This window comes from Haliotis cracherodii, unplaced genomic scaffold (assembly GCF_022045235.1).
Source record: "Haliotis cracherodii isolate W230 unplaced genomic scaffold, xgHalCrac1.p SCAF_7, whole genome shotgun sequence".
NCBI classification, from domain to species: domain Eukaryota; kingdom Metazoa; phylum Mollusca; class Gastropoda; order Lepetellida; family Haliotidae; genus Haliotis; species Haliotis cracherodii.
In genome coordinates, this window is record NW_027266330.1 from 15,631,843 (window position 1) to 15,655,899 (window position 24,057).

The 24,057-nt window shown below is 41.3% G+C and overlaps 1 protein-coding gene across 1 annotated transcript in view; it reads right to left on the reverse strand.

Moving 5' to 3' along the window:
- LOC139448533 (kelch-like protein 9) overlaps positions 1-12,890 on the reverse strand; it is a 75,492-nt gene extending 62,602 nt beyond the window's left edge. Inside the window, exon 1 of the mRNA XM_071230089.1 lies at positions 12,297-12,890. Coding sequence (XP_071086190.1) covers positions 12,297-12,340 — 44 coding nt within the window. The 5' untranslated portion in view covers positions 12,341-12,890. The remainder of the gene's footprint in view (positions 1-12,296) is intronic.
- Positions 12,891-24,057: the final 11,167 nt, after the last annotated feature.

Genomic DNA, 24,057 nt, shown 5'->3' on the forward strand with positions numbered 1-24,057 from the left:
ATATAATTTTCATCTATTATGCCCTTTTCTCCTGGTGGAATCTATTTGGCGGTTGATCGAGACTGCTTGTTCTCCGGCCTTGACGTTTTATATTTTAAAAGGTTTTGTGAGTGAAACAGAAAAGATACTTACCAAGGGAAATATTCACACGCAGTGAAAAGTACGATTTCCGAGATCAAAACCCCCAAAACAACTTATAACAAAATCATCCGATTCCAGTTCATGTAGGAGACAAATATTATGTGGTTTCAGATTTGCTGATTCTATTGAGTATTCGAAGCACGGAAATTTCATTAAGGACCGACAGCACTAACTGTTTCGGGACATCGTTACTCAACAAAACAAGGAAATTGCAGATACAGAATGTGTATTGACTTTGTAAGAGGCAACATTTATTAATCATTTTCTGAATCACTCTCCATCTACGTGAACTCTCACGGTCGTGAAACAGACATGACGTCACTCCAGAATGCTATGACTTCACGATTGGTGGCTATGACGTCATTTCACAAAAATGTTATGTTAAATAATATTCGAGGGCCCACATATTTATTTAATAAATGTACAATTACATATATATCATACATTATACCTTCCGAAATGCACAGTTTGTGACGAGCCTCCGCAATTTTTCGAGGCAAGAGCTAGGAGTACTAACAACGCGTGTCGGTCTGACGTTGATTAATGTTCAGGATGGCAGACGGTCGATGTACACAAAAATGGGGATTAACAAATAGGATTAGCATCTAATAAATAACAGCAATTAAGTGTTTCAAGGCATATAGATGTCATGGCTCCAGGGTAATGAGCCTTTGCAATTAAATGTTCTTCAGACAATGGATGTCGTAAATCAGTCGCTATGACAACTTCCCTCCGTTACGTGAAGCTTGGACCCCAAGCTTACATGAGTCAAAATTGATATGTGTGAACTTTTTCACCAACGAAAACGACCATGCAAATATGAACAAAATCAGTTACATGAAATCCTTATGCAACAAATATATCTATGCAATGGCGGTATGAAAGTGATCATCTAGCCAATTTGAATTAGTGCCAGTTTGAAAACTAACCAAGTGATCTTTGTAATGTGTAATTTCACTACAAGGTAATTACCGCTTTGCACAGATTCAATAAATGTATCACTGAAGGTTCTTTGAAATCAAGAGTCTAGTTTGGCGGTGCGACTCAGTACCGAATAAAGATAATGAGTAATGTCATAAAAAGCACAAATTAAACATCTCAGCAAATATTTCGCATAAAGAAATTTGAAACCAGGAGTCTAGCTTTACCGCGTGACTCAAACGGTACTTGTGGGTACTATTGCCCTTTTAAGTACAATGGGTGCTCTTCCCGTGTCTTTGACGGAGCTTGCCCAGATATTTTGGGTGCGATGCCCAAGAAAAAAAATAACATCCTTAATTCCGACATCAAAACTCTGAAATGCTGAATACTGCTGTGCTGTTAATTACTTAAAACTGACATACAATAAACATATGTGTAGGGGTGGCTCACCCAAGAATATCCCTAATCTGAATTCAAAGTCCTAGACAATACATTCAGTTTTGTACCAAACTGTGCACATTAATTACTTGTAACAAATGATAAATTTTGTCGTTTAGATTTTTGAAATTACGAGTCGAGCTTAGAGGTGTGACTCGATAACCCTACAGCTTAGGTTTGTCTGGGCCCTAGCTGCAACTATATTTCTGGCGTGGCCTGGAGACATTTCCAAAGATTCCCTACACAATAACTTCAAAGATTTAGCTTGACTAAAGATGTAATTTGGAGTATATTGCACACATACAAAACTGAATTTTGGAAAGACACATTTTGGCATTATTATACTGGCTTTGATTAAACATACCTGGTGGCACTTTTCAACAGTCAAATAATATATTATCCTTGATTGAGTCCATGTAAGTAAACACAAATTAGTAAGTCCCAATGAGATATCTTGTACACAGTGTCCTTCTTGTAGGTGCCCGTGAGGCGGTTTCTGTATTGTGCAGGGTCTGCATGAAGATGGCTGTGGTCGGGTCTCTGTGGGATAGGCGTGTATACTTCTTTTCTTAGGTCATGTGCAGGAACGACATCTTGAAGGGAAAGTCTTAGCAGTGTTGCTAAGATATTCGAGCAGGATAGGTTTGGGATCGGAGAACTTGTTCTTGATCGGAGAGGTTCTTGTTCTTTCTTCAATCTTGTTAAAGGCCATTTCTTCGTTCTTGGTGATTGGCCTCCAGGAAGGTAGTATATCCTTTTAATAAGAGATAGTCACTTCCTACAGTTTTGTGAACCATGTGCCATGCTGCAAAGAGGTACAGGAAAGGACAGACTAAGAAGTCTGTCATACCCGATAGGTCCACCAAATTAACAACGCGTGTCGGTCTGACGTTGATTAATGAACAATTTGCATACTCTTATATGCAAGAGGCCGATGTATGATTCTCAGTCGGAAGTGACAACTTGGAGACGATGGCCTGCGGTATATACAGTTTTACTTAATACATGTAGATATATACATACAAAAGACACTATGTGCCAGGTCAGCACATAGTGGTTGTGGTTGTTGTCTTGGTACCCCGGAGCACCCAGCCTAACCCTAGCTAGGCTAAGGGTAAGACCTTTTTTTCTCCTTCTCTCCTCCTCAATCTCTCTGGACCAAGGCTTAAATAGCCAAGGTCACCTAACATTTAGTAAGTAATAAATATAAATGTAAACAGTAAATTATCAGTGACATACTTGCACATCCTGTTCAGGATGGCAGACGGTCGATGTACACAAAAATGGGGATTAACAAATAGGATTAGCATCTAATAAATAACAGCAATTAAGTGTTTCAAGGCATATAGATGTCATGGCTCCAGGGTAATGAGCCTTTGCAATCAAATGTTCTTCAGACAATGGATGTTGTAAATCAGTCGCTATGACAGTACCAATCTTTGACCACGTTTACAGATTTTGCAGGCACCACGAAGACACGTCGATATAACATTTTATCGACTTTCGCTAAAGAATAAAATAACAGCAAGCATATAATTTAAGATGCGGAATTAGAAAAAACGATATTCGGCCGCTATTTATTGACTTTTACATATGCATATATACAAAAAAGCTCAAACAAGATCATTAAAATTCACTCGGCATTGAAAAGAACGTTATTTAAAACTCCTACAATTGTTCAAACATGTTGTCTAATATTCATAATTATCATATAGGAACTATAAAGTGTCAATCAAGGGGCCGCGTGCGCGCTTGAACACCTGCTTGTGGGAAGGGCTGGTCGCTGAGGGCATCTCAAAATATGATTCGTCATTTGTCAGAAAAGTGGTCCAATAACTGACAAATAGTAAAGGTTTTGTCCTTGTGAACTGTAGATAAGTCCAGGACCATTGAACTCAGAAAACCTTATATCGCCGTATCAAACTTGTATCAGAAAAGAAGAAGCAAGTTGCACTTTTGATACAGCCCCTTCAGCTAGGCAGCATGCTTCAGCTGAGCGCTCAAAGATTTCGTACACAGTATGGATAATGTAATCTAGATCATATATTAACTTCAGAAACACAGTTATAATATTTCCAAAACTCTGGCACTCTTGGGCTTCATCGCTTTAATTATTTGTTTTGTTAAGATAATATATGTATTTATTAGTCATTAAATATCGATTGCATATACAGTAAAATACGTTTATAACGAACACGCTTATCACGAACTGACCGATATAACAAACTTATTTTTTAGTCCCGGCCATTTGTTGCATATATGCTGTATATATGCTTATAACGAACTACGGTTATTACGAACTAAAATAAGTGGTCCGTTGGTATGTTTTTACATGGATCGGGTTTTCCCCGATCTGATCCGTGGAAAAATTTAATCGATTTGCCTCCTGTGAAAGGGGAGTAGCAGCACGTTCTGACTTTATGCATTCAAATATAAACTAGGTTGCCGCTAACTGGTGAGATATGTCGATTTAAAGTATAAAGACATTTTTACCATCCCAGTAACCCTTAACCACGTTGGTATGTAAGGGATTGTGCTAATCGTGATTTTTTATTGTCAATAAAGGTAGTAAAAATAAGAACAAAATAAAGATTTAAAGTATATGTTAATCATACTTCAATTTAAATTTAAAGAATATGGAGGTAGAACTTTTTATATTTTTCTGTTGTAAACAAAAATGATGAGGGAAGAATATTTTGTACATGTTTTGTACATATACGATGTTAGTTGTTTGGCATGGATAACACTGTCTGTTTCATATGACGTGGGGCGGTGAGGTAGCCTATTGGTTAAAGGGTTCGCTGGCACGCCGAGGACCCAGGTTCGATTCCCGATATGGGTAAAATGTGTGAAGCCCATTTTTGGTGTCCCCCGCCGTGATATTGCTGGAATATGTCTAAAAGCGGCGTAAAACCACACTCACTCATTCATATGACGTGGGGATTTTTTCAAATATTTTTTTTTTTGTGGCGATAATAAAGACTGGCATCTTTAAAGTGGCATCATTTCCTTTTTGTTGTTTGCCTTATATCTCAGTCATACATTAAACTAAGTAGTCGGGGTGTCTCGATACATGATACAACTGCACTGTACCAGAGCAATGTAGTGTTCATGTGCTGCACAAGGACAAAGTTGAGAGTACACATTTTATCTTATACAGGTTGAAATATCTTATACGATTTTATATAATTTCAACATGATAACGTCTAACTGTAAATCCGAATAAAATGCATTAAGTTGAGTTTTGTTTGTTTGTTTGTTTGTTGTTTCACGCCACACTCATCAATATTCCAGCTATATGACGGCAGTCTGCAAATAAATCGAGTCTGGATTAGACATTCCAGTGATTGACATCATGAGCAAACTATCTACGCAATTGGGATACGATGACATGCATCAACCAAGTCAGCGAGCCTGACCACCCGATCCCGATAGTCACCTCTTACGACAAGCATAGTCGCCTTTTACGGCTAGCATCGGTTGCTGAAGACCTATTCTACCCCGGATCTTAACGGGTCGCATTAAGTGAAATCAAGTTCATTGCATGTTTCTTTCAGTGTAGTAGTAGTGAGTGTTTGAGTATGCTTTTACGCCGCAATATTCCAACAATATCATGGCGGGGGACACCAGAAATGGGTTTCACACATTGTACCCATGTCGGGAATAGAACCCACGTCTTCGGCGTGACGAACGAACGCTTTAACCTCTAGGCTACCCGACCGGCCCAGTGAAGTAGTATTTGTTCAACAGTAACATAGGCCCATGTTACACATTAAGAAGTACAGAGTGAGAAAGTATATTTTAATAAAGACTGTCTCACAATAACATGGTACATACAAGGATAAACGTTTTAAGATGGTTGCATTTGATGATAGCATAAGCATATTCAATTTTTGGATTGTTGGATTTTCATAAAATCTTAAAGGAATGTTCTTACGTCGCAATGCGTGATGCTATTACACATAAGTAAGAATTGATATTCATCTTTTATATATGGCGTTGACAGATATTACATCATATCTCCTTTCTGGCTTCTCCGGTATACCCGCCAAGTTCTATTCGTAGTTTATGAGAAGCAGATTTAAGCTAAGCAAGAGTTTAGCAAATAGTTGACTGTGCGGTTCAACACCGAAAATACCTTTTTACAACGAGAATCCAAATGTTTTGGTGCCTTTTATAAATGTAGAATACCATTCTGGTTGATACGAAACGTTGAGCCAATATAAAAAGTCATCTAAAAATAACTTTTCATTCCGAACCATCTGCTCTTGCGAAACAAATCCGCATCAGTGGACGAGCAATGCATGCTTTATCCCAGACGCCCAGCTTTTAAAACCATTACTTTCAATTTTTAAATGCTTATTATAACATTTCTTGACATAACGATCACTCGGCGTTTTAAATATTTTACACTAATGTTTAATAGACCTTTTGAGGGTGTAAATATATAATGTATATCTTTAACATTTGCCTCGCACAACATACGCTCACACAGAGGGGTTATGTCTTAAAAATTGTTTACAAGCTGCTAAATGTACAAATTCTATTTGCTTGGCAATGGCAATCTATAGCGAAACGTCGACTTTACAGAACTTAAAGAAGTTGTTATCCATAATAGTGTCTACTTTGTCATCCGTCAACTTCTAAGTAATGCCTATCAAACAATTCAAGTTCTGTTTGCTTTACAATGGTATAAGGATCTATACCGAAAGGTCGACTTTACAGTACTTAAAGAAGTCGTTATCCATAATAGTGTCTACTTTGTCATCCGTCAACTTCTAAGTAATGTCTATCAAACTATTCAAGTTCTATTTGCTTGACAACATTCCGTCCCTAAATGTCTGCACCGGGTAATAAAATGGGACACACTTTGGTGTAAAAAACCTTAAAGAACAAGTCAAAATGTAACGGATGAAACAGTGACAATGATCTTAATACGAAAGTATACCCAATAATACTTGTCTAGACTGCAAACAATGTTTTCCATGGGATTGGTCACTTCGACAGTCTTCCGCCTCTTTTGAAAACTATAACCTTTGTGACCATGGCTAACGAGCCCCAGAGGACATCAAGTCTCTTCTGTAAACCAAAAACTGTATCTTAAATAAACACAACATCCTCAGCAAACGAAAGAAGAAATTGCTGTACACGTTTAGGTGAAGTTGAATTCCTGGTACGCCACATGCTTCGAGTTCATAATTCATTGACAACAATGGAAAATAGAAGAGGGCTTAAGATATACCCTTGACGTAACCCAGTGGGCAATTATTATTAAACTTGACACGTGTTTTAACACTTATAGACTTTAACACTTTATGCATACAGAGACTTGACTGATTTTAACAGCTTACTACTGACCCCTTTTAGCCTTAAAATATCCCACTATTTTGCCCTATTCACCAAGTCAAATGCTTTTGAAAAGTCTATAAAACATGCATACAATAAGATAAGATAAGATAAAGTTCAATAACAGACTGGAGAGAAAAAACCTTATCAACAGAGCTGTTACCTTTGCGAAAACCCGCTTGAGATTCATCATTTTTTCCTGTGGTAGCCGGTCTCACAGTCCCTGAACCTTATAATATTCAATTCAACCCAGCCCATGTTGTCATGGAGGAAAACAGTAAAGCAAAATGCACGTGCAAGTTATGGGATTCGTAACTAGTGGTAGTGGCTATAAAAAGGCAAGTATAAGCCAATAATTTGTCATTCAATTGTCAATATTTTTCAAGTTCGAAAATGCCGAGACTCAGCGCTGCCGATCGGAACATCGCCATAGGGCGTGTCCAAAGAGGGGAATCGCAGTCTTCTGTTGTACGCCACTTCAACGTCCACCACAGCACCATTTGCCGCCTTTGGGACCGATACACACAGTTCAATTCCACTGAAAACCGTCCGAGAAACAACCGACCAAGAGTTACCACCCCTGCACAGAATCGCTTCATTCGACTGTTCCAGCTACGTCATCGCAATGCCACAGCGACGGAGACTGCAGGGTGCATCCCTGGTTTGAGGAGGATATCGGACCAGACTGTCGGGAACCATCTTCGCGGGGCTGGAATCCGACCCAGAAGAACAGTTATCGTCCCTGTTTTGCAACAGATCCATCGACAGCGACGCTTGCGTCGGTGCCATACCTTACAGCCTTGGATTTGAGAAACTGGAAACGAGTGTGGTTTAGCGATGAATCACGATTTCTTCTTCACCGACGAGATGGAAGACAACGTGTTTATCGTCGTCGATATGAGCGTTTTGCCCCACACTGTGTATGTGAATTCGACAATTTCGGTGGCTGTAGTGTCGTGGTGTGTGTGTGTGTGTGTGTGTGTGTGTGTGTGTGTGGTTCAGGGGAATTTGAGAGCAAATCGCTACAATCAAATTCTTCAACCTCACCTTCTTCCAATCAATGACTGCCAGAGGGAACTGTATCGTGTCACGATAGACGACCTGCATGATGCCAACATCAACGTTTTGCCGTCGAGATCTCCAGATCTCAACCCAATGGAACACCTCTTTGATGGACTCGATCGACGTGTACGTCAACGTTAGAACACGCCGCAGACACTCCCACAACTGGCCAACGCGTTACAAGCAGAATGGCGCAGAATTCCACAGGACAGAATTCGTATACTCGATGCAGAGCCGCGATTGCTGCCCGGGGGAGTTCAGCGCCACCTTATGGCCTTATGTGACATGCCAATGAACAGTTTTCAAAGCCTTTGTACAACGACATGTGACTTTCGAGCTCCAAAATTTCATATTTGTAGCTATGATATTAAATTAAATATATCGACTTTATTAGGTACAATAAATGTACTAAAAATCTACCTATGCGTTTCTTCTTTTTTTTTGAAGAGTGTATTTTAATTTTTTGTTGGACTTTGCACAAAGTTATTATTTTGATTGGTGTTTATTTTGCAACCTTTGAGTTTCGCTTGAATGTGCTGTTTTGATTCTAAAGAGTTTTGAACATAATCATTCCGCTTCTTTCGCTTTAATAAATTTGAAATAAAACACTCGTTCTTTCAGTAAACTTTTAGCATACACAAATATATAATAGGTGTGGTGAAATTAGGTCGCGTCCAAGATTATTGCACTTATATAGCGACGTGCATGCACGTGTGTGTGTGTGTGTGTGTGTGTGTGTGTGTGTGGCTGGTTGTACTAGTCCGGACTGATGCCGATTTACAATGCTAGCTCACTGAGATACCATGCCGCAGTTTAACATGAACGAGTATTTTATCAACGACACCATTCTTCCAACAGTAATAAGCAGTGTCATAAGTGTAAAAAGTACTACTAACAGCTTCAGTAGCAGAGCCATTAGTATGTCATTTGATTGTGACGTCATGGTAACAATTTCACAATGGTCTGCAAAGCATTGTGATGCAATTTCATTGCAGCGATATCTACAGTGTAGGAGATAAATAGAGTATACTACACTCATTCTCGCTAGATACCACTTTAACGTAACGAGTGTACTTTCTATGCTATCTGACCGAGCGAAAGCGAGGTCAAATATCATAGAAAGTTCACAAGTTTCGTAAAAATGGTAACTTACGAGAATGTGTGTGGCATTTTATTTATTACCCACGTTAAATATATATTTATGTGGAAATACATAACAAATTTCGTTTGACAGACCAACTGAAACCGGTTGCAAAATCGGGTTGCGCGTGAATATTGATATATGCCCAAATATGGGCTTTGTTGACATTTCCGTGCAAACGCATTAACAACATGCTCGTGCTGTTGTGTTTGCAAACATAACAGCACCGACGCTCAAGATCCTTTTTGAAGAATTCCTTCAACTTATGATAATTCAAGCTTATTGTTGTTATTACGCAGAACACCTAAAACAAAATTTTAAAAGTCACCTTAGCGCCACGCTTTTAATATCGGACAAACAATCGGTCACTCCCACTAGCTTGGTTGCGGCTGTGCAATCAAAATTGTTCGGTTTCCTTGATCTATCGGCTGAATATATATTTATATCCTGTCCGTACCATATTGGACGTGGGAAATCAGAGTGTTCGCGAAAGACATTCATGTTAACTATATACCACCCTATACTGAAGATGTGAAAATCAACAAACTCAAGTCTGCTTGCATGTCAATGCCTGCTTCGAACGAAGGGCAAGGTCACCACGGGAATAAGAAATGGCAACCTTGATCTCCCCACACCGTTTTACGCTAGTGATAGGGAATGCTATTGTTCACATTTAGGAGGTTTTGGGTCACATAATAAGAAGTCAGGCACACTTCTACCGAGTTTTCGAATGCTTTGTATCGGAACTGTTCACTTTTAGTGATCTGTTCGTGCAGTCGTATATTTTCATTCATGAACAAACACTTTCGGATGAAACAACCGGGGCATCAAACGTAAGTCTATATATCCGTCTAGATAGTTTAAACTGACATCATTTCATCACGCCTAACCTTTTACGTTAAATCAAATTGATAGTCGCGAAAGTGGTCGGGTGCGTCACGCTCATCGGGACCCTCGATGCATTTTGAGACATTGTAGGGGCGGTCGGGTAGCCTAGTGGTTAAAGCATTCGCTCGTCACGCCGAAGATCCGGGTTCGATTCCCGATGTGGGTACAATGTGTGAAGCCAATTTCTGGTGTCCCCCGCCGTGATATTGCTGGAATATTGCTAAAAGCGGCGTAAAACCTCACTCACTCATTCTTGAGACATTGCGTATGGATATGGCTCGATTTTATAATGTCTGCAGTAGCTCGTAGTGACGATCTTGTTTGGTTTAATAAAGTTTAAATGTCTCTCGCTTTAGTGAGAGTCCTTCAGTTCTGCCTTGTAGTTGTAAAATGAATGACGTCTCGCGATTTTTTATGAATGAAAAAAGTAGTCCCAGTATGACAGAGGTCACGGTTATCCAATCTAAACGAATAAAACGAGGTCAACTTTGTACGACACACATGTGACGTACGGATTTAGTATCTTACCACCTGTATCTTCACCACGTGGGTAATAAAACATATTTTACATCTGGCACAAAGACGCTTCTGTGAATGTTAAATGTGTTCCCTGTGCCTTTAGCACGTGTGTGTCTCTGCTTGGCGTTAAGAAACATAATTGTCCCGAGGCAAGTCTACAATCCATCTAGGACCAACTTGACCATACAACCTAAATGTTACTTGCCCATATCGACGGGCTTATTATAATCGACGATAGCCCTGATAGCCCTGATATTTTCTTGCAAAGAAAAGGTACCAAATCAAAAGGGCGTTCAATTAATAGAGTAGGACCCTGACTAAAACACAAATAGGCCCACCCATAAACGGATTATCTATTAGCTTTGGTGTTTGTAACATATAAATAGTTAATTATTGATCCCAAGCCACCGCGACGAAAGACACCATTTATCAGCATCAGCTCCGTGTTTCGCGGGTTCGAATCCCGCTGTGATACATGTTTTTAGTGATGTTGTTCTGTCGTCTAGCAAATTGGAGAAAACGGTCAAAAAGAAAAGATTAACTAACTGTGACTTTTAGCGCCTCAGCGCCATCCCTCATTCGCTGGCTTACAAGCGGCCAGCTGTGCTGGCAGTGCAGCCTGTCGCAATTCACTTTCCAGAGTTGTGTCCCTTTGATATACCAGAAGCCAATGAGGGTGTGTTCGAAACCCATATTCTCTCTGATAGTTTGAGGTGGGGTGAAATTGGGTTCAACGTCGCGTCCAAGATTATTGTCCTTATATAGCGACGTGCATGCACGCGTGTGTGTGGCTGCTTGTACAAGTCCGGACTGATGCCGATTTATAGTGCTAGCCGACTGAGATACCATGCCGCAGTTTATCATGAATACACAGTATACTGACTCCGAGCTGACCAGTTCTTGTTTTAGCCCCTTAATGCCGAGCGCCAGACAGTGTAACAACAAGTACCATCTTTTAACGTCTTTTGGTATGACGTGGCCGGGGATCGAACCCCGGACCTTCCGCTCTCCGGGCGGACGCTCTACCACTAGACCACGGAGTCGGTCCCTGATTGTATCAAGGTTTGTCAGCACCATACCCGTGCTGGTGGGTTTCACCAAAGTACTAAACGTCTGAGACCTGCATCGCTTCGGTCTACCTTCTCATGGCACAGCATAAAATCCTGAAACGCACATATTTCCCGATATGACGAGATAAGGGAAAATGTAGACTAAAGGGACACAATTGGACACAATTGCTTTAATGATTGGTAAATTATTAACACAAGGGTAGTAAATACAAACTGGAATTTCTTGGATTGAAAGGCATATTTTGTTTCTATTTTTTTATGCTTTTAGCAAGTTTTTTGTTTTGTTTGTTGTTTAACGCCGCAATCATCAATATTCTAGCTATATGACGCGGGTCTGTAAACAATCGAGTCCGAAGCAGACAATCCAGGGATTGACACTATGAGCATCGATCCACACAATTGGGATACGATGCACATGCATCAACCAAGTTAGTGAGTCTGACCACTTTATCCCGTTAGTCGCCTCTTACCACCTTTCATGGCAAGCATGAGTTGCTGAAGACCTATTTAGCCCGGATCTTCACGGGTGTTTTAGCACTTTAATATACTGTAATAATGTCAGCTTTATGTGGGAGGAAATCCCACAGTTGTGCACGTCTAAGAGCATGGGTATGGTGGTGAGAATCCTATAAATACAATCGGGGAGAAGTTGACAATCGAACCCACGATCACCAGATCCTGGCATCCCAAAGGGAGACAATCCATAGCGACATTAGACCACCCGCTAATGTTATTAAGTGAATAATGCATATATGATGAATACTACTTACGTTAATGAAGAGGATGGAATTATTTTCTTCTGTCTTGGTAACATGATAGGCACTGAGATTGCAAACGTATTTCATCTTTGTGCTACTAAATCCGATTGTGTTACTATACTGCGCTACTCAATGCGAGCGTGTTATTGCGCAGGGATGAGCCTTTAGAAATGGATGGCAGCTACAGGTCAACAAATGTTCAGCCATTACCCGGTCGTGTCAGTTTCTTCCCCAGGTAAAAGAAAGTGTCATCTGTTGACTTGGTATTACGAAACAATTTCAACAATTAACCGAGTTTTTAAACACCTTCAGTCTGACATGACACCATCCAGAATAACCCAACGTTCATTTGAAAATACTTGCGGCGTTAAACGGCTTATATAATATCTGTCCATAACTCATGCGTATTCGTATTGCATTTAAGCGTTGCTTGGAAATCACATTTCTTCTTCGTCTTGGAGGAGAACTTATAAGTCATCCATGCATTATCGGTATTCCAGTGTCTTGAAAAGTTGAGTGATATGTAGTAGTTTGGCTTCCGTGGAAGGATTGGGACAAGCGACATTTTCTACCGCTTCCTGTTTCGCACATGTTGTTTTCGCCAGATTCGCTGTCGACAATTGTTTACTTTCAAGTAACTTCACGTAATGTCAGAAATGAGGTCAAGGCGACATGGTTGAATGTGTACATGGTGACAATAGCAGTTGTCTCCCCTTATCCCACTTTGTCGGCTTGTGCTGGATTAACTGTTCGTGCTGTGTGGACCTCGCTGTTATGTGTATAGAAATATAGAATACTAAACGAGCTCCCGTGTAATACCAATTTTATGAAACAAGTGAATCGTTCTGGTATTTGACGAGCGAAAGCGAGTCAGATACCACAACTATTCACGAGTTTCATAAAATTGGTATTACACAGGAGCTCGTTTAGTATTTTATTTATTACTTGCCATTTATAACTTTTTTAAAGAATTTCACTGTCGTGTATGAAAAGGCAGACACCTACACAATGCACGGCACAAACCAATTGACTTTAACAGAATAATACTTCAAACACGTAAAACGTTGACACATATTAATTAAATACCTTACAACCGCCCACCTTTAGAATTCAGGCGTCCGTTCCACAAAGTTATCGTAGCGCTAAGGTTATCGTAACTCACATACGGTTACTTTAACAGAAACTTACGACTGTCGTTACTCTACAGTATGATCGCCTTGTGGAACGGGGCCCTGCACAACAAAGTTTACAATCACGTCACAATAACCGATGACGTAATTTGTCGAATTTTGTTGCAAGATCCATCGGCGAAACAATGCCATGTGACGTCAGCCCAGCAACAAGGTTGGTGGGGGTCATAGAGTGTGCATAAGCTCCTCTCTGTGATCTATCATCTCCAAACGCAATGTCGTTGAATAAGCCAAGGGATGCTGAGAGCTTTCAATGGTCGTTCGTGGAACTTGTTCCCGCAGTACATAAGCACACGCTTTGGTATTACCAGAGACCATAACCATCTAAAAAAATAAACAAAACATACTACAGGTAACTGCCCACACTGCAAACAACTAGAAACCCCAAAACACGCACTCATCTACTGCACACACTACCTAACACATCGAACCGCATTGCAAACCACCCTCAATCTAAACAAGGCTCTCACTCTAGAAGAAATACTAAACCCACAAAATAAACTAGAAAACTTCAAGGCCTTAGGCGTATTTTTAATCAAAACGGAACTAATAAAACGCATCTAAAAACACTATAATCCACCAAATCAAGATTACATAAACACACAAACATCCACCATACCCAGCTCCCTTAGTTCTCCTCCCCTACCCCATCGGCACCTATTCCAAATCTCAAAATTCCCAAATTCTATATAAGCAACCCCTAAAGCCCCCTCTTGGGTTGCACAGACCACTTTCGCCCCTTTCGGAAACACATTAAATGGCCTGGCCGGGCCCGTGTGCGAAAAACGCATCAGTCGGAAAGCGCACGTTAAATCTCCAAAGTAAGTAAGTAAGTAAGTAAGACAACAAACCAGCCAACCAACCATTAGGGAATGTGAGGCATACAATGCCATCTGTTATTTTGAGTTGAGTGTAAATCCAATCAACTTAATGTTGAAAATATAGTGACTCATGACACAGATCCTGGATGTGAAATAAGAGCATGGATGATCAAAGATGACAATCGGGTCAATTCTGTCGACTCAGGACTTGGCAGACAATGTTCAACAATATTCTTGACAGACGTCACACCTGAGCTCCTTGTCAGTCTATATTAACGTTGTGACTGCCTGGAAGGATTGGTGTTGTGTCCTGGATTCCTGTGTGAGGCAACCTTTGGCTCCATTGTATCCATTAGGTCAGATTGCAAACACCTGAAGCAGCATCATGGCGATAGCTACTGATATGGTCTCTGGTATTACATAATGTGTAACACAGATGTATGTTTATTAAACAGGTGACCTCTTCACGGGCAAGTAATAAATAGAGAATCTCACCCGAGTGTCTTTTGGTATCAAGATATAAACACGAGTTGATAGATGTGGGTGACACGAGGGTGAGATTTTATTCATCATCAAACATCATTCTTCCAACTTTTTCCGTTTGTAGACAATAATAAGAATTGTCTTAAGTGTAAAAAGTACTGCTAACAGCTTCAGTAGCAGAGCCATTAGTGATGTCATTTGATTTTGACGTCATGTAACCAATGACGTCACAATGGTCTGCAAAGCATTGTGATGCAATTTCATTGCAGCGATATCTACAATGTAGAAATTTAGAAGATAAATACTACGTGTGTGTCTATTTCCGGGATTTTATCGAGTATTTGCATCTTGCAAATTTATCTCGAGACCCAAAAGCGTTAGCTTGAGGGGCTCGAATGAAAATTTCCAAGATGCAAATACTCGATAAAATCCCGGAAATAGACACACACATAGTATTTATCGATATTGTAAACTTATTGTTTTATTTAGCTCTCTTTAACACCTCGTACTTACTCGGTTGTGAGGCGTCAACATCGAACGTTCTGTCGCTGCTATGGTGATTGTGATTTTGGTAATAACGTACACCGGTAATGAGACGCAAATACCATCACGTATATTTCAGCTGCGATACCTACATCCTTGAATTCCTCATACATTTTAGAATCAAATGCCAAATGGTCTTTGTCACAAATACAAATTGTCTAGATGTTATGAAGCAAAATAAATGAGTTGTGAAAACGATCGCTGAAAAAACTGCACTTGTTGGAAATGTAAACAAAGCCATTCGTCTATTCGTTGAGTATATTGGGTCGAGATCTGCATTTTCAGAATATACACGGGAAGAGAATCGTAGGAAGAATTAGGGAATTAAACATATATACATTGTATTAAATTGATATTTTCAACAGAACTTGTCGAAGTTCCCGTCCTGTGTGACGCCATGATTGACGCAAAATCACGCACAACGACAACGGTATTTATCAGAATTTCTGACTATTTTCGTTGGTTTCAATGAAAAATACAACAACAAAAAACAGTACACAGATTGTCAGAGTGTTTCTGATTACTTACATGTCACATTTCCCTCGTAAAATCCCGCGCACTGTTGACAGTCAACACGACATTTTGTAAAATTCGGTCACCGGTAGTGATGTCAAACTTCAACATATTTGTTGTACATATTTGGTAATTTCTCAGAGGTGAAGGTCCTTGAATGAAAGTACACACGATCATTGTTAAGTGCTTTTAACTGTTTCATGATGTAGATCTTGCATATCTTTTGTACATTTTTTTAACACAATTAATTTCACTTTGGATATTAATCAATGTTCAATATGATATTATACGTAGATATAGGCCACAACATATATGAACGTTTGATAATCTCCTGTTTGTTTGAACAATGTTCACATATGAAGTTGATAAGTTTATAGTGTCGTATACGATATTTCTTTAATTTGAACAAGTGTACATGTGACATGTACATTTACATTTCATCTTGTATGTATTTCTAGGGAGTGTAATAGTCAATATTATAAGTTTCATATTAATAGTGTCCATGAATAGCCGTTTCATTTTATTTTATAACTAAAACTGACGATATAACTTAACCAAAATCGATATTATTTTTCGTTAAATTATATGCACACATTTCTTGAAGAATTGGCTTGGTCTTGGATTTTTTTATGCCGTTTGATATACAGAACAGTGATATCTCAGGATTCGCCAGGAGCGCGTTTGTCGCTATGGCGATTGTGATTTTGGTAATTATTTCATTGTAATTTTTTATAATTAAAAATTTAAAATCCCAATAATTCCCAGGAATAGAGAAAATCAAAATATTTGTTATGAATTTTGTATTTCAATTTGCGTCCATTGTTAATTAGTATGCAAAAAATGCTGAGTAATTATGTATTCCTACACAGTGATTCGGTCGCTTGCTTCAGGGAATTCAAATCGTATTTTCACCCTCTGACATTTGCTCATGTGACCCAAATTAGCCAATCACAACACAGAACACACTTTCTATAGGTTTACAATATAGAATAACCCACGAGGTACGAGTGATTACGGAAAATATGTCACGAGTGAGCTCCGAGCTTTAGCCAAGGCTCGCTAAATACAATGTTTATTCCTAATGCAGGATATTTACCATCCCCAAACACACTCACGTGATAACCTCTATATCTCACCAAAGCGATATCTACTGTGGAAGACAGTTTTGGATGATAAACGCTGATAAAAGTTGTTCACAATCTCAATGTGTCTTTGCATCTACAAGTCAAGACGGTTATTCATTCTAACATCAACTGTTTAATATGTCAACAGAAACCATATCAGTATATGGTCTCTGATGTAAAAAAATATCTCAGTGAGAGAGTGAGTGAGTACTGTTTTACGCCGCTTTTAGCACAATGGCAGCAATACTATAGTATCATGCCGGCGAACACCAGAAATGGACTTCACACATTGTACCCATGTTGGGAATCGAACCCGGGTCTTCGGAGTGGCGAAGAAATGCTTTAACCACTAGGCTACCCTAACTATCAGACATGTATATGCCTTGTTTTCCCTGATAGGAGAAAGTTTGTTTGTGTGTTGTTTAACGCCGCACTATTCCAGCTATATGACAGCGGCCTGTAAATAGTCGAGTCTGGATCAGACAACCCAGTGATTGATATCATGAGCATCAATCAACGCCGTCGGGGTACGATGACATGCCATCAACCAAGACACAGAGCCTGACCATCCGATTCATAGATGGTCGCATGGCTTGCTGGGGACCTATTCTAATCCGGAAACCTTTACATACAAGACTCCAGCGTGCATGCAGTACCATTAAGCCGACCTATTCAAGGCAAATCTTATGGAAAATCACACATGTAATTGTGGTTCAGATTCTGAAAGTTCTTTTCATAATTTCTTCGATTTTCGTAATTATATTACATCGCGTAGATTATTATAACATTTCGACAGAAATACATGTAAGTGAATCTAGTTCTCAGCATTTGTCACTTGACACTTCCAAACTAAAAATAATTGACGTTTAGGGATGAGTTTAAATAATTTTAGAGAAAATGAAATCCTAAATCGCCGTTTCCTTAGCAACCTAATATAGATTACCGATGTAAGACTAACTTTGCTCGGGGCGGTCGAGTAGCCTAGAAGTTAACGTGTTCGCTCGTCACGCCGAAGTCCCGAGTTCTATTCCCCACTTGAGGACAATATTTGAAGCCCATTTCTGGTGTCCCCCGCCGTGATATTGCCGTAATATTGCTAAAAGCAGATTAAAACCATATTCATCCACTCACTTAATTTCCTGAAACATCGATAATATTTCAGGTGCTATGTGTAAGAGTTGCGTCCTTCAACCCGACCAGAATCCGCTTATTCTAGCTCAAATTCCAGATTCGAGGCAATCATTGGACAGCTCGGGTGGCTAAGTGGTCATGTTGCTATGTAGAGTTGCGTCGTAAAAGTATCCGATGATCGTGGGATCGATTCCACACTCTTCCTAAGTATGACCGAGTTGGTTGCGTTCTTTTGGATGCCAGGATCCGCTGGGTTTGATTACCGTATTTTACATGACAATGATCTTTGGTTTGTCCGCACCATTGCCTCGCAATGCTGCGATAATCTGCAAGTATACGTATGTTCAGCGGGGTGTTGCTAAAACGGTAACGGGTCAAGATAAGATAGGCGAAAACGGCCTTGTGATACCTGGCTAAAATCAAGCCCTAGCGCTGTTATTATTTGTTGTTTGTTTGTTTAACGCCACACTCAGCAATATTCCATCTCTATGACGGCGGTCTGTAAAATAATCGAGTCTGGACCACACGATCCAGTAAAAGATATCATGAGCATCGATCCACGCAATTGGGTTCGATGACATGCATCAACCAAGTCAGCGAACCTGACCACCCGATCACGTTAGTCGCCTTTTACGACAAGCATAGTCACCTTTACGGCAAGTATGGGTTGCTGAAGACCTTTTCTACCCCAGAATGCTATTCTTTGATTTCTGTCTGATATGATTATTGCTGTATTACATTTGTACTGGGTTCTGATTGAGCAGTCCAGTGGACATTCCGGGTTAGACCCCAGCAACCATCTTCCCGAGGCAAGGGAGTTAACTGACAATATAAGTCCAGTTTCCACCCTCACCAAACTCGGCTCGAATTTCATGGCGCGATCGTTGCGCCACCAGTGGCTATTACGAATTATTTCCCTTTTGTGGAGACAGGACAAGCTCCTTCCCAGCGCGTGACACATTCGTTACACTCTCGGTAATATCGCTGCCACCAGTGTGGGCGCGGCCATTACAAGAATCTTGAAATTTGCCCTCTAACCCAAATGTAGTAACGTTAATACTTTTGTTTATGTCTTAGGGAATGCCACCACAGTTATTTTTGGAAAGGTTTACGACTGACCATATTTCCCAGATGAATTAACCTTTTTGTTTGTTTGATCGGCTTTGTTCGAGATTGCAGACGACCGGAAAATCAACCAACTTCTCCCTTACATTCTTACCATACCAATTACATGATAGTTGTATTGAAACAGAAATTCAAATTGACAAGCAAAAAAAATAATTCAGCTGGGATAAGAGTATTTAGGGGTTGCTTATATAGTAATTTTGAAATTTTGAGATTTGGAATGAATGCCGAGAGTGGGTGGAGGACGGCTTTAATTAGGTATATGCCTAAGGCTAGGAATTTTTCTAATTTATTTTGTGGATTTAGGATTGGTTCTAGTGTAAGTGCGGTTTTAAGATTTAGGGTGGTCTGTGGTGTTGTTCGGTGTGTTTGGTAGTGTGTGCAGTGAATGAGTACGTGTTCTGGTGTTTCTTGTCGTTTGCAATGTGGGCAGTTTCCTGTTGTGTGTAGATTAGCTATTTTACGGTGATTATTTAGGTTGGTGTGGCCTGTTTGTAGTTTAGTAATTATTCTGTCAATTTTTTGGGATGGGTGTAGTATTTTTTGTTTAGTTAGGTTTTTTTTAGTACTTTCCTGATTTGGCTATTTGAGTTTTTGTATATATTTTGACATTTTTTGTTGATTTTTGTTTAGTGACACTTTTGATTTCTGATTTTGAGCTGGGTAAGTTTAAACTTATTCCTGGGAGTTTAAGGGATAATTTTGCTGCTTTATCTGCGTTTTCATTTCCAATGAGTTCAACTCCAAGAATGGTTTTAAAATAGCCACAGATCACAGTGGGGAGTTTTGACTGTTGGCAGCAATAGCATCGAGAGCTCTGCGTGGAGCTTGGAGACAGGACTTTTATAGTCAATTAACTCCCTTGCCTCGGGAAGATGAGAGCTACATTTTGCTGATTACCCCCAGGGGTACGTTAATTGCCGCTTTTAACATCATTTTAGGGCTGTTGGGTAGCCTAGTGCGTAAAGCGTTTGCTCGTCACGTCACAGAACCGGGTATCGATTCCCCACATGGATACAATGTGTGAAGCCCATTTCTGGTGTCCAGCCGTGATATTGCTGGAATATTGCTAAAGGCGGTGTAAAATAATATTCGCTCTTTAAACATGTAATTTCAGTTCGTGTTTGTTTCATGATTAAAGAAAAACAAATGGTGCGGGCCGAATATCGCACGCGAGCACGGACAGGGTGACGACAGACCAAGGGTTATCAATATATATTATAGTCGAGGCCAATATAAGATGCGACCCTAGGCCAAGCGGACGTAGTAGTAGTAGTAGTAGTAGTAGTAGTAGTAGTAGTAGTAGTGGTAGTAGTAGTAATTATGGCAGAAGTAGTAGTAGTAATTATTGTAGAAGTAGTAGTAGTAATTATGGTAGTAGTAGTAGTAGTAGTAGTAGTAATTATGGTAGTAGTAGTAGTAGTAGTAGTAGTAGTAGTAGTAGTAATAGTAGTAATTATGGTATTTTTTAATATTTTTTTGTTTAACGCAACATTCACCAATATTCCAGCTATATGGCGGCGGTCTGTAAATAATCGAGTCTGGGCCTCGCAATTGGGACAGCGAGTCTGACCACCCGATCCCGTCAGTCGCCTCTTACGACAAGCATAGTCGCCTTTTACGGCAAGAATGGGTTGCTGAAGATCTATTCTACCCCGGATCTCCACGGGTCTGGCTTTGAGGGGGTATAATGTAAAGGTTGTGATATGTGAGACGGCAAAATGAAATCGACAAAAGTATTCATAACAATTAATTAAATCAAGCGACAAAACCCCTTTCCCTATCCAATAGAAGTCTCATCATAAAGCAAGGGCGATCCAGTGGGTAAAATCATGAGCATCGATCCACGTAATTGGGATCAATGCATGTATCAACCAAGTCAGCGAGCCTGACGACCCGATCCCGTTAGTCGCCTCTAACGACAAGCATGGTAGTAGTAGTAGTAGTAGTAGTAGTAAGTAGTTGTGTACTGGGGTATGGAACACCTCAGGATTATGGAACCACTCAGGATTATGGAACCGGAAGTGACGTCACATCCTCTGTGACGTCACTTCCGGTCACGTGACCTGCGCAGTGCATGATGGGACTCTGCGCGTGCGCCTCCAAGATGGCGTCGCTTCCGTTTCCGGTGGCGTGCGCCTCCAAGAGGGCGTGGCTTCCGTGTCCGGTGGCGTGCGCCTCCAAGAGGGGCGTCGCTTCCGTGTCCGGAGGCGCGCGCCTCCAAGAGGGGCGTCGCTTCCGTGTCCGGAGGCGCGCGCCTCCAAGAGGGTGGCGCTTCCGTGTCCGGTGGCGCGCGCCTCCAGGGGGTGGCGGTGGTGGAGGGAGGGAGGGAGGGAGGGAGGGTGGTGGTGGTGAAGGGAGGGAGGGAGGGAGGAAGGAAAGGAGGAGGAGACGGGTTCATGGTGTGGGTGGGTGGGTGGGTGGGAGGGTCGTCAAAGCAAAGGAGGAAAGTTGTCTTTCGGGAGAGATGGGTGGCCCTGAAAAGGGCCGTTGGAAAACAAACTGGAAACTGGAAACTGGAAACGACAGGAAACGTCAGGAACACTGGAACACTGGAACACTGGAAAAACTGCAAACGATGGGACACTGGTAAAAAACAGTGGGGTAGCATGGCCCCATGCGTTAGTCACTTTGTTCAGATGATCTCTCTTCTTCACCCTCTACTTCCATCTCATCCTCGGACTGAAGGTGTCGTCGGCGCTTTGAAGCGTGCTTTCTTGAGAAGCTTCTGGCCCGTTTTCTTTTCTCTACAAGAGGTGTGATGTCCGCACGGAGTTGTGCGAGGCATTCTTTTAGGTCGAGGACATCGACGTGCACGTCTTCGATGAGATGAACCACTTGTGTCACGGGTGTCACGGGTGTCACGGGTGCCACGGGTGTCGACGTGGACGGTGTTGCTGACGTTTTCTTTCGACTGGGTTCTGGGCAATCTGCAGCGAAATGACCCAGGGCTTGACAGTTGTAACAGTGGTCCAGGCGATGAGAAGTCTTCTTTCGACTGGGTTCTGGGCAATCTGCAGCGAAATGACCCATGGCTTCACAGTTGTAACAGGGACCCAGGTTCCGATTCTCCTGCTTCTCTTGACTGTTCATCTTCGGACAGACATAGTGACGGTGACCTTGAGTGCCACACTCGAGGCATGTCACTTCAGGGCAGTACAGGTAACTGTGACTGTCGGTCTGGCACTTCATACAACTGTATCGAGCTGGCATGATGGGTTTCATAGAATGCAGTGTGTGTGTGTGTGTGTGAGTGGCTTCGCTCTTGTTTTGTTTTTTTATAGGAGAGTCACTGACACCCACCCTCCTGATTGGTTCCCCAGGCCGCGCCCCCGATTGGTTCGTTTCGGGGCCTGGTCTGCACCTCGGTTTTCCAAAACGGACCGACCCCTGTGTTTCTTTTCCATAGGAAATGGATTTTACCATGGGAGAGAAAGCACAACCCCGGTTCGACCATTCAGAGTCCCGCATGACCCGAGCACGGTCTCTGATTGGTCGACAACCCAGGCTTCGGATTGGTCCAATTTCGATCCGGTTTTTTTTTTATCGGGGTGTGCATTTCGATCCTGTTTTGTTTTTCTTCATCCTACAGACCACAGAACACGACTATGAGTTTTTAAAAAAAATTTAATCCCCTCGCTCACATGAACCAACACCACAAAACAAAAAGTCACAGGATGAGGGGGCCGTCCCTGTGACTTTTGTGAACACTGGGGGTATGAACGTCTGTACACTTTGAAAAAAGAAACGTTGTCACTTGGGGTGAACAAGACACTCGACTCTTCTCTTCCGTGCTTCTTGGGACACCAAACGTCTGTATTTTTCGTTCACTTCTCCATCAGGACAAAACACACACAAGTATTCGCAGGGCACTTTGGCGTGCTTCAGATGTTCTTTCCAGGGTTGGTCTGTGGCTTCCCATTGGCGGAGTGACACACCGCAGCAATAACAGGTCACACAGTCACCTTGTCCTGGATAGAAATAGCCAGCCATGGCCATGTCATACGGGGTCTGGGTCATCTGTTGAGGCCACGTTTTAAAAGATCTCAGACGTTCTTGAAATGAATCATAGTGAGGATGAGAAGGATGACACAGGGTGTAAGAAGGAAAAGGTCCCTCCAGAATGTCACTGAGTCGCCATGTGTCGTCCCTAAAGAGGGAACGTTTTCTCGCTTCTTGTTCTCTCGCCTTTTCAGACACCCACTCGGAATCGGTGACGACATCTCGGGAGGATGACATGGCATTCATAGAACGTCTTTGCTCCATGATGACGGTGACTTCACTGAAAGAAGGTCTGAGGGTTCGCCTGCTTTTATGAAACTCTACACCCTACTCCCTTCCACGGAAGGTCATGACCTTAGCTTCCACCTCCTCCTTCACCTCCTCCACCTCATCACGTGACGTCATCCTGTGTTTGGGTTGACGGACACACGGCATGATTCGTGACACGATCCATGACATGACATGGTACACGGGGAGGGGGGTGTGGGGATCGATGCGTACTGGAATGACCGACACCAGGCAGCTGATCTTTCAAGCATGGCCTTTCTCTTTTATCTATTTTTTATTTTAATTTTACACTTGGGTGTGCACTGACATGACAGATGCACAGACAGACAGACGGACAGACAACGTCAACGACATCTCAACTCAACCTCTACCCTCGGTTCGGCACTCTATTGGAGTTGAGATCAATCAAGACACAAAGAGTCAGTTCAATCAATCACTGTTTAATCATGAAAAAAAACCAATCACAACCAGATACAATGGAAATACGAAAAGTCAATGGAGGAGGGAGTGCTTTGCATGTCCCTACAACAACCACAACCACAACAACAACAAT